The sequence below is a fragment of the Eretmochelys imbricata genome, chromosome 2, assembly GCF_965152235.1.
Source record: "Eretmochelys imbricata isolate rEreImb1 chromosome 2, rEreImb1.hap1, whole genome shotgun sequence".
Classification (NCBI taxonomy): domain Eukaryota; kingdom Metazoa; phylum Chordata; order Testudines; family Cheloniidae; genus Eretmochelys; species Eretmochelys imbricata.
This window is the reverse complement of record NC_135573.1, coordinates 171,891,044-171,903,113: the sequence shown is the minus strand read 5'-3', so window position 1 is coordinate 171,903,113 and position 12,070 is coordinate 171,891,044. Positions and strand designations below refer to the sequence as shown.

Genomic DNA, 12,070 nt, shown 5'->3' with positions numbered 1-12,070 from the left:
GCCTCAATGGTTAGTTACTCCATTCCAGCCACATCACGTTGGTGGCAGTTACAGTAATATATCAGGTTTCTTTCCAGAAGCACTTAGTGATGGTAGGGTACAGAATGAAAAGCAATGTAGGTTACAGAAGGAAGATGACCCAGTTCAGAGAAACAAGTACTGCTGTGGTACCCTAGTATCATTGCTCCTTCCTTATTTGTAGCTCAAGCCTCAGGCAGGCAAGCAGCCTTTTTCCAGATATTTTTTCCCAAAGGATCTCCCACCCAGCTATTCAGCCAGGAACTGAAAGAGGCCTGGGAACGCCATGCAGGGAAAGAAGCTTATGGTAGTACTGTTTAGCTGGTGTCTCTCTGATATGAATAGCAACTCCACCCTACAGAGATTTGATCTCCCGTCCCCCATTTACCGTATTCACCCTCCAGTCTGACACCCCATCACCCACCTTTTGCTTGTGAATTTTAATAGCCAGTTATATTGTACCATATAACAAATACACATTTCACTGTTTGCCTAGCCACTTTCAAATGTTGCTAGCCTTCACTGCATTTTGGGTACCAAAAGGCTGCCATTCCAGCAACGTTCATGCTTCTTTAGCTCTTGGGGCTCCACAATGCAGACATGGTGAGTTTCATGAGGTAGGACCAGGTTTGCATGAAATGATGAGCAAAGAAGCACTTTCCTACCTCTCTAAAAAAATTCTTTACCTCATTTCCTTACATCTTAGTGAAAGCTCAACAACAGAAGTAAATTAAAATGATGTACAGAACCTTCAATACCTTGGTAAATATGATCTTGTCAGTGGAGTGGAAATAGCCATATGTGTCCCCATTGTACAGTCATTATTCACAAGCTCGGTCTCTTCTTTAACATTTTTGGTATTGCTAAAGTTGATCTGAAATAAAAAGTCTGTTGCTGCATAAACGGAACTATAAATAGGCTTGGCAGAATTCAATTTTTATTTTCTTATCATTTCAACTGATCAGGTTTGTTTTAATCATTTTTTCAGATTTTTATCTATTTAAATTTTCACAGTTGTGGGCAGTTATGACGAGGGTCAGAATAAGCAGGGATTCAGACAATAATTAGGCAATAGACACTGAGATTCAAAAATGTCTGTCCTACGTGGTACGTTACAAATCTTTAGAAGTGTTCATTGTTTGACTGTATTACCAAAATTGAATGTCTGTGATTGCACTAGATTTTCTCTCTGAATCATAACCATGGTCAAGTCTACTCGTGCCATAAATCTGAATTTCCCAATAGCATATTGAACGTGGGCCTGAACTACTGAGTTCTAACACTGGCTCTCTGTTAGCAACTTGCCATGTATGCTTGGGAAAGGCACTTAGGCCCACATTTTCAGATTTGATCGCTCTACTTCGGGCATGTAAAATCTATATCTAGACAACTAAATAAGTAGCCTGATTTTCAGAGATGATTGAGCATCTGTGCTCCTATTGCAGTTTGAAAGTGTCGGCCTAAACCTCTCTCCCAACTTCCCAAACTTTGCTTTAAAAAATGTAAAATTATGTAAGAGATTATCATCATTATTATTACTATGTATTATCATCAACCTATAGGAAAATGTTGCAATCCAAAATGTATTCAAGCATAAAACCTATTATTACCCCAAACACGATCTTTAAAAATATATAGGAAAAAGAAGAAATTAAGTCTTCCAGTCAAGAGACTGAGGGCCAGATCCTCCGCTGATGAAACTACACCCCTTATGCCATCTGAGAATGGGGCTGAAAGCTTAGACTTACTGCAATTTGATTGCATAATGAAAAATGAATGAATATTTTAGGCTTTTAAAAGACATCCCAACCTACAATATGACCAGCTGTAGCTGGCAGCTCAGCGGGTTATTTGGTATACAGCAGCAATAATGCAGTTTAACTCTCGATTCATTATTTTTGCATTATCTCTCAGGTGCTGCAGGTGGACAGAGAGGATTTCTGGGTTGCATTCGCTCTTTAAGAATGAATGGGGTGACTCTGGACTTGGAGGAGAGAGCAAAGGTCACCCTGGGGGTGAAACCTGGTTGCTCTGGCCACTGCACCAGCTATGGAATGTACTGTGAGAACGGAGGTAAATGTGTCGAGAAATACAATGGCTACTCCTGTGACTGTTCCAAAACTGCATATGATGGACCATTTTGCATAAAAGGTAACTGTCTAAATGTGGAAGCCAAACCAACTAAGCAAAACAGAATCACAAATTAATTGTTCAAATGACAAGTGCATCCCTTAATATTCCTTACAAACCTATCACATTCACAGGGATCTGTTCTACCAGTTATATATGGTGGATTTACTGCACATCTCACATTAGTGGTAATGTGCATTTCCTATTTAAATCCAATAACACATGGAAGAAAAGAACTTCAGGATTGTCTGTACTCTTCTCAGCAGCGTCAGGTGTTATCCTGAGCTGCTGAGTAATAAATTCCTATTAACACATATAATGTTTTATTAGTTCAAACAAAAACTGAACTTTTCTAATACTCAGAGGGATTTAGGTACAGGGTATTGGTTGTAACTGTTACAGATCAAGGGGCCAGTGTTTGAATACAATCTTCCTCAAATTTTTGGTTGTCTGGATCCAGGAGTTTGGTTGAAGTTCCTCTGGGTTAGAGATTGAGTGTCCCAGGTTAAGGGGAGGTTTATAGTTACAGTAAAGCTGTAGGGCATTTTGATTGGGCACAATGACTAATAAAGCACTGATGATATATCCATTTCATTCATTTGAAATGGCTAAGATACTAATTAAATCCTGAAAACCGAGGTTTATAATGAATCACTTTCATATCAGAGGAATTTCCATTATGTTGAAATACCGACCAACCATTTAAAAAACAAACAACAAAAAAACCAAAAAAGTCCAAGACGCTGCAGGAAAATTGGGGATGAAGCTCCAAGTTTGTTTTTATTTTTGTTTGTGTATTCTGATTGGAAATGATAATGGCAAAACTAAATTCTTTTGCAACCCCCTGCTGAAGATTTGATCACATTTCCATGAGGTGCTAATCTCTCTGAATAGCCCTCTTTCACTATGCGTGTCTTATAAATATCTAAAATCATCCAATCTATTGCGTCTCCTAATTCTTTCTAGAAGCTGCATCGTGTGGCGCTAAGTCTGTGATTTCAGCTGAGATCATTTATTCGTTACTCTTCTCAATGGTTTTCATGATTCTAAGGAACCTTTGGTGTCATAAATTGCCTATCACAGTGTTCTGCCTTTAAATTACCCACCTTATCAGCAATCCTGCAGGCAAGTCTATTCACCAGTCATCACACTGCCCTTGAGCAGTTCATCATGTCCATAGGGGATAACTACTATCCTTTGACATTCAGTTTCCCAACTCCTTCACAACTACTCTTATTTTTTTTTTAAGGCAGGCCTCAGGCAGTAGAGTTTATGCTTTCTATTCCCCTTCTCTTCAAGCCATGAATGAATGGAGATTACAGCAGAAAAGGCCAGCCCCAGGATCTCTTTATGCACTCCCTGGTTATGGGTTGAATTCCCTCCTCCCCAGTGCTTTAGCCCATATCTATCCTCACTTTATTCCATCCTACACAACAAATCATGCATCTTGGCAGGAGTCAGACTAGATGGCCCTTGCAGTCCCCTTCTAACCCAATGGTTCTATCAGTCTATCATATTGTTACCCACTTTTTAATCTGGCGGGTAGCCAAAATTCGGGATCTTGTGTGTTGTTTCCCATAAGAGGAGAAATTGGTGATGGAGTCAAGTGTTTCTTTCAAGTGCAATCCTGTTTATTTACAAAGAATATATAGGCTTCAGAGTAACAGCCGTGTTAGTCTGTATTCACAAAAAGAAAAGGAGTACTTATGGCACCTTAGAGACTAACCAATTTATTTGAGCATAAGCTTTTGTGAGCTACCGCTCACTTCATCGGATGCAAACTGTGGAAAATACAGAATACAAAATACAAAATAATCAAGGTGGGGGGGGGAGAAAACCTGGATTTGTGCTGGAAATGGCCCACCTTGATTATCATACACATTGTAAGGAGAGTGATCACTTTAGATAAGCTATTACCAGCAGGAGAGTGGGGTGGGGGGAGAGAAAACCTTTTGTAGTGATAAACACCCATTTTTCATGGTCTGTGTGTATAAAAACATCTTCTGTATTTTCCACAGTATGCATCCGATGAAGTGAGCTGTAGCTCACGAAAGCTTATGCTCAAATAAATTGGTTAGTCTCTAAGGTGCCACAAGTACTCCTTTTCTTTTTTTAAAGAATATATAGAGTACTGTTTCCCTGAACAAAGCAGGAATCAAACAGCAGGAGACTGTTTCTTTGCTGACAGCTTCAACCCCCTTTCAGCCAACACTCGGCGCAAAATCTCTCTTCAAAGCTATGTCTGCACTGTGCAATGAGCTCAGGTGCCTGGTATCTGGATCTGAGCACATGGGTTAACATTCCCACAACAAAGTGCTACCCCCATTACTGTGTCCTCAGTTTCTTCACTTGTCCATGTGTGGCTGGGGGCATATCCCATCGCTCTGTATGCTGGGATGCTCCAGGATTCTATCCCAATCAATTCTGAGTGGTAGTGTGTATTTAGAACTAATCTAGTAGAGAGACAGAGTTATCCCTAGAGTGTGTCCTTTTGAGACAAAACTGAAGTAATTTTAGCAATGTCAGTGTTTCAAAGTTCATATGTATTGACTCAGAAAATAGTCACTGTCACATTCCAGTGAACTTACTTTTTAGGAAAAAGAAAAGGAGTACTTGTGGCACCTTAGAGACTAACGAATTTATTTAAGCATAAGCTTTCATGAGCTACAGCTCACTTCATCGGATGGATTTGTTAGTCTCTAAGATGCCACAAGTGCTCCTTTTATTTTTGCGGATACAGACTAACATGGCTGCTACTCTGAAACCTTACTTTTTAGAGGTATTCTTTTTCCAACACTTGTCACATTTTTTCTGTTTCTTTTAAGGATGGGCGAACTGCAGAGTGACTGAAAACCAGCCCAAAGCTTCAGTCAAAACTAGAGCTAAATAAAATATTTTCTTCCTGACTTTAGACACAACATAAAATAGAAATGCCGTAAGAGAAGTTATATGATGCCTGTTACAATGGAGCTCCCTCCTTCTTGCTTTGTCCATAGGCACTACCATAACAAAAGCAAGAACAACAGAGTTATTGTTATTTTTCTTACCTTGGTATTTCTGACCTGACCAAAACCATGGAGTATTTGAAATAATATTTTATGTTTATACAGCTCTTTGGATCTTTGGATGTCAAATTATTTTAAAAAGTTAGAAGATATTTTTTTCCATTTTAATAGATGAGGGAATTGGGGAATACAGAGTTTAATGCAGAGGTCAATTTAAGGGCCTCTGATTTTGGGTGCCTCAACTTTTGGATGTTCACTTTTAAATATCTAAGGCCTAATTTTCAGAGCTACCGCAGTTCCCATTTAATTCAGTTGGAGTTATGCATGCTCAGAACCTCAGAAAGTCAAGCTCTGGGTATCCAAAGGTGGGCACCCAAAATCAAAAGCAATTTTTTGAAAATGTAGACCTAAATGATTTGCTCAAGGTACACAGTGAGTGTGAGTGAGTCACTGACAAAGTTGGGATTAAAACCCAGAACTCCAGACTCTCTGTTCCCTGCTCTGGACACAGGATCTGGTTTAGGGAAATTTCCAGCAACTTTTATAGATCAACCTAGTTCCAATTGGCTGCGGATTTTGTAACTTGATCATCACCAATTTCCTTTTCTGTTAGTGCTGAAATCTGACTTATCTGTGTGGAAAATCCGGCATCTCTTCCCTCCAAACATAATTCAATATTTGTGACCTCACAATGGTTCTTCATAAAAGCAACCAGGTGGCATCAAAAGCAAACAGTTAAAGGATAATGTAGGCACAAAACAGATAGATTTGGAAATGTCTGATGAACAAGAGAACAGTAAAAATCCTGAAGCAATGCTGAAAATAAGGTCTCTAAAACACTTCAGTTTCAGCCCATTGAGTTTTACGTTGTAAATTTAACTTGCAGTATGCCTTGTAAATCCAGGGAAACACTGGAACATCTTGTAAATTTTGCTAAATTCCCCAGGTTTCAAATAAACTGGCTTCTACTTTTGTTTCTAATGACACCTCATGGAGTCTTCTACCATACGCTCCTTTTCCATGAAATAGGGCTTGGTTGTCACTGGATGCTAGGAGAAAATACAGAAATAGTACATGACAATGAAATAAGCTTTTGGCAGAATTATTTAATGTATTGCATAATCTTTGCTGGAGTGTAGTAGTGGCTCTTTTATACCTCGCAGCTATTCAGCCACATCTCACTACTGTCAAAATATTATACCTTAGTAACATTTTAAATATAGCTGGTTGAAAATACCAACATATGGAATTTTCACTACATTTTTCATAAACATCTTGAATTATGACCTCCCCCCTAAAAAAAAAAAGAGGATGAAATATTCATGAAAATTTTCATGAAAAGTATATCCCTTTGTTCAAGCAGCTCTAATTTTTAATGCTAGGGCTATTTTGAATATCACTGTATCATTTTTGCTTTTAAGTACATGTGTAGCTGAATCTTGTGATCTTTTGCTTAATTATTTTTTGCATGGATAAGCAAGTGACAATTGTACAAGTATTTTATAAATGATTTGACAGTCACATCAGGGCCTGACGTACCTTGTTGTTGTTAAAAAGCACCAGTTACACATTGTCATATGTTTTCTTTTTATGATATGTGAGTGGCTTTTATTGTACTGGCTATACAGACTGTAGAGACTGACATCACTGGCTAAAGCCAGATATATGGTTGTGCAAGGAAATTTGCTACTATCTGTTGCTATATCAATCCTTGCTCTCACTTGGTCAGAAACCAACAGTCGTGTGGCCTTATCACATGATTTTGTTATATGTGCAAATGGGATTTAGGATGAGACAACCAAGCTCATTTTCCCTTGTAACCTAAGCCAGGATTTGAGTTCAGTTCGCCAGAGATAACATGGTTAATGGTGCACCATTTAGTTATTTAAGGCTAGATTCTGCTACCCTTACACTGAGAATAACATCCTGTTCAAGTAGGCCCCCTGATTTAACACTGCATAGTACCTTTCTCCTCAAGTCATCCCACTGAAATACTGAGGACTCAGGATAAAGCAACTATACAGCATAAGTAAAGATTGGCAGAACCTTGCTGTCAAGGTTCCTTCCCCACTCTGAACTCTAGGATACAGACGTGGGGACCTGCATGAAAACCCCCTAAGCTTATTTTTACCAGCTTAGGTTAAAACTTCCCCAAGATACAAACTATTTTACCTTTTGCCCTTGGACTTTATCGCTGCCACCACCAAGTGTCTAACAAATATATAAGAGGGAAAGAGCCCTCTTGGAAACGTCTTTCCCACCAAAATCCTCCCCAAACCCTACACCCCCTTTCCTGGGGAAGGCTTGAGAAAAATCATCACCAATTTGCATAGGTGAACACTGACCCAAACCCTTGGATCTTAAGAACAATGAAAAAGCAATCAGGTTCTTAAAAGAAGAATTTTAATTGAAGAAAAAAAGTAAAAGAATCACCTCTGTAAAATCAGGATTGTAAATACCTTACAGGGTAATCAGATTCAAAACATAGAGAATCCCTCTAGGCAAAACCTTAAGTTACAAAAAGACACAAAAACAGAAATCTGCATTCCATTCAGCACAGCTTATTTTATCAGCCATTTAAACAAAACAGAATCTAACGCATATCTAGCTAGATTACTTACTAAGTTCTAAGACTCCGTTCCTTTTCTGTTCCCGGCAAAAGCATCACATAGACAGAGAGAGACTTTGTTTCTCCCCCCTCCAGCTTTGAAAGTATTTTGTCTCCTCATTGGTCATTTTGGACAAGTGCCAGCGAGGTTATCCTAGCTTCTTAACCCTTTACAGGTGAAAGGGTTTTTCCTCTGGCCAGGAGGTATTTAAAGGTGTTTACCCTTCCCTTTATATTTATGACACTTGCCCCCATAGCTTTTAAACTATGATAACAAACTTCTTTATGGTATGTATGATAGATCTGGTCAGGCTCCCCCAGTCAACAGCTCACCAGATTGTTGTGAGGGGATCCAGACACTAGATCCTGGGTGTTTTAAGCCTCCAGAGTCTGAACAGAGCCCAGGTGCTGTCACTGTTTTGGGGTCCCTAAACACACTCTCGGAGCAGATCTTCTATCTGTCACCCCTTCCCAAGAACATGCAGCACAGCATCCTGGACATAATTCTGACACCTCTGGCTTCCCTTGTAACTTAAATACATGTCTCCCAGAACACCCCCCAAAGGTGTAAGTCCTCTGGTTTACCTCTTCAAAGGGCCACATGGCAAGTGCAGCATATAACACAGACACAATATATAGAAATCTAACACATTATTGCTCTTTATTTAATCACAGGAGAAATACACAGATCTATACAAAAACAGATAAACCTAAACTCATTTCCCTGACTTAGTCTCCTCATCACTCCAGAGCATTCTTTGGGCTGGGGTTAGGGTCCTCTGTAGGATCCAGGATCCTTCCCCTGCAGCTGCATGACTTTTCTTCCTAAACTTGAAGCTTCTCTCCCTAGATGAGCTTGCTTCCTCTGTCCTCTTCCCTTTTTTTGACCAAATTTCCTCTGTGTGTCTCTGTCTTTTCTCTGTAAGTCCAAACCCCTACCTCTTCCCCTTGTTTGGGAATTTTCCATTCTGCCAGTGCCAGCCCCCTGCAGAGAGAAAGAACTGTTTTCCCCTAGGATGCAATTAGTCTTTTGTGCTCCCCAGGTAAGACCTATTCAGGTGCTGACAGTTCTTTCACGATTGTGCTTGGTCTAGTAGAGACATGCTTTCCAGCTTGTAAGTCATGGTGATTACACAGATCCAGAGGCATTCCACGATACAACAATTTTATTATAATATCAATCAGAATTCACAAGACAGATCCCCCAAACCATCACAGTATGTTTTTCAACATGTGCTGTGGGTCCTACCCACTCTCGCATGCCAGGTTTTTCAGTTTGGCTGTACTTGGGGAATGGTAACAGAAGGAGTGATATGAAAAGTCTAAGCAAATAAAATGGCATTGACATAGAAGGTCAGCATATAACTAGCAAATGCTTCTCAGGGTAAATACAGGCCATGCACTGTGGGCGAGATATTTATTGAGGAGATTCATGCTTAGAATTATTGATTGATGACTGGTAAGAAATTGCATTGTCTCCAGTCTGATCAGTGGCAGTTCACACATCTGATTGACATTTCAGGTGCCTGAATATTACCGTCCCCTTACAAGGACAAATCTGTCAGAATGCTGTTTGCCATCTATTTTTATTTTGTTGTTGGTTTTTGTGGGTCTGTAATCAGCTCCATTTGTTCTTTCGCTGACCTGAGAAAGATTGTTACAAGGAGCAGCCAAAATGCGTCTGCAATCCTACAGATTGCTTTCTGACCTTATTCTGTCCTTTGTTTCAGAACCTTTTTCTTCACAGTGGTCCTCCCATCACCATAACAGCATTTCTGAGAGTTGGATTTGAGTTAAATTTTCGCATTTATAACTGGTGTATCGTTAAAACAACTGAGGGCAAAATTGTGGAATCAGTATCTAGCACAAGTGTTGTGTCATGCTCTGGAGATCTCCCAACGGGCCAACTGGAGGAAGAAATTCCCCCACCCCTCTCTTCCCCCAGCATTGAAATGGGAGGGACCCAGGGTGAGAAATGGAAATTGCCCAACACTGCAATCATTTCCCATTCCAGGCAGTGCTATGCCCTGTGTTACACAGAAAGTCAGATTAGAACAGAACAATGGTCCCTTCTAACTTTATAACCTATTTAAGTGACAGTGGAACCATTCCACAGCTGATGACTTAGCTCACATGCCTCCGTGTATGTTGGAAGTGTAAATGCAATCCTGTCCTTTTCTGTACACAGTTGCCTAATATGCACACATAAATATGGGATTTAAGGACACAATGGGTGCACACAGATGCTTTTATGGTGAAACTTAAATGACTAGTATGAACAATCATAATCCTTATGCCACTCCCTATACCCACCCATAATAGACTATAGTACAAAACTCCTTTCCTTCCTATGGATTAGCCTTTATATTTAAGTAGAGTCCAAAAGCAGGACTGCACTTACAACATTAAAAGGCTTTTCTGAGTCAGATTTGCTGGCTCTCCCTGTAGCTCTTTCTGATGCCAAGAGGAACTCAGCCTTTTATAACACTGGGTTGGTGTTAACACTATTGTCTGGCTGTTAGGCTGAGTCAGAAAAACAGCTCTTCAGCTTCTGACAGAATCCTACAGTCTGACACTTGGTCAGATCCAAATTCTGCCCCATTTACACACATGCAACTCCATTTACTTAAAAATGCCTGAATGTTTTTGCTGTAAATATATTTTTTTAAAGTAAGTGACATTTTAATTCTTATTACTCATTGAATTGAAGACCTTGTGAGCTAAAATAAATACTGCATCTATTATATTCAGTATGGCCTTGGTCTTTCAAACATAACTGTATAAGGACTTTTCTCTGGATTATGAATCCTTGGCCTTGATCATGCAAATCTGGGCTCTGCATAGGGGCAGATGTCTGCCCGCATAAATCAGATTGCAGGGTCCAATTGGTTTGTACAGAAAGGTAACTAATAATGCATACATATTAACTGAACAGATATATTTGTGAAAAATATTATACATTCCGTGAAGAGGCTCTAACCAAGTATATCTCTGTGTCTTGCATGTACTCTCTTATTGAGAATGCAGTATCTGCTGCTTTGAAAATTACATTTCTCATAAAGTCATAGAATTTCTTTATTGGAAAAATATTTTCTTTGATTTTTAATCCAAAAAATCATCTCCCCTTCCTCACTCACGTTACTCAAAGAGATATTTCAATCAGAATACAAAGCAAAGTAGTGGGATAAAGCTTTCCAGTCTACCATTGGTCATAATATATTTCTAATAAAGAGCAAAGTTTTATTTATCTGTATACAGGAAACAAATAAATAAGGGATAACTTCAAAAATCCTGACAGTTGTGGGTCAGAAAGCATGATAAATTTCGACTTCTCTGTCAGCCAATTACAATAGGACTGCCCTGGTGCTATTATCCACTGAATTCAATTTTTTTACTGGAGATGAATGGAACCCCTACAGCAAGCTTTTTAGCTGCTGTGAATGAGGATCCAAATGAAGGCAGAGCAGATTCAAATTTCTCACGCTGGGTTCATAGAATCATAGAATCCCACGGTTGGAAGGGACCTCAGGAGGTCATCTACTCCAACCCCCTGCTCAAAGCAGGACCAATCCCCAATTTTTGCCCCAGATCCCAAATGGCCCCCTCAAGGATTGAACTCACAACCCTGGGTTTAACTGGCCAATGCTCAAACCACTAAGCTATCCCTCCCCCCTGTATGCTGTATCCATATGTTATACTTTTATGGCCCCCATTACCTCGTATCCAAGCACCTCACAATCTTTTAGTCTGTATTTTGTCCTCTGACCACCCCTGTGAGGTAAGGAAGTATTATTAACCCCAGTTTACAGATGGGGAAATGAGGCAGAGACTAAGGGCTTGTCTTCACTGTAACAGTAAACTCAAGTTAATACACTGGAATTTCTGCACTCAAGCAAGCCTAGTTCAAGGGAGAGCAGCCACACTGCAAAACAACACTGTAATTACACAGAGCAATATGATTAGCAGCACAGAGTGATTCAATTAGCTACTGCTGAGTAGTTGTAACTAGAGCTGTTGCATCCTCACTGCACCTCTCGCTCAAACATCAGCATCACTCGCGCCTTGACCCACCCCCTCTGATAAGCCAGCTAGCTTGAGTTTAATGCCCAGCTTAACTTAAACTAGATGTTTTTTGTGAGTGGACAGGAGTCGAGTTAAGGGTAACACTAGAGTTTATAACGGGAACTAACTGTGCTGTGAAAACACACTCTTCGTGACTTGGCCATAGGCACACTAGAAGCCTATGGCAAAGCAGAGAATTAAACCCATATCTTCCAAGCCTCATTCTAGTACCCTAACCACTGGGCCA

General features: G+C 39.8%; 1 protein-coding gene across 1 annotated transcript in view; it reads left to right on the top strand.

Moving 5' to 3' along the window:
- CNTNAP2 (contactin associated protein 2) overlaps window positions 1–12,070 on the top strand; it is a 1,133,690-nt gene that overhangs the window by 993,169 nt on the left and 128,451 nt on the right. Inside the window, exon 18 of the mRNA XM_077808720.1 lies at window positions 1,933–2,169. Coding sequence (XP_077664846.1) covers window positions 1,933–2,169 — 237 coding nt within the window. The remainder of the gene's footprint in view (window positions 1–1,932; window positions 2,170–12,070) is intronic.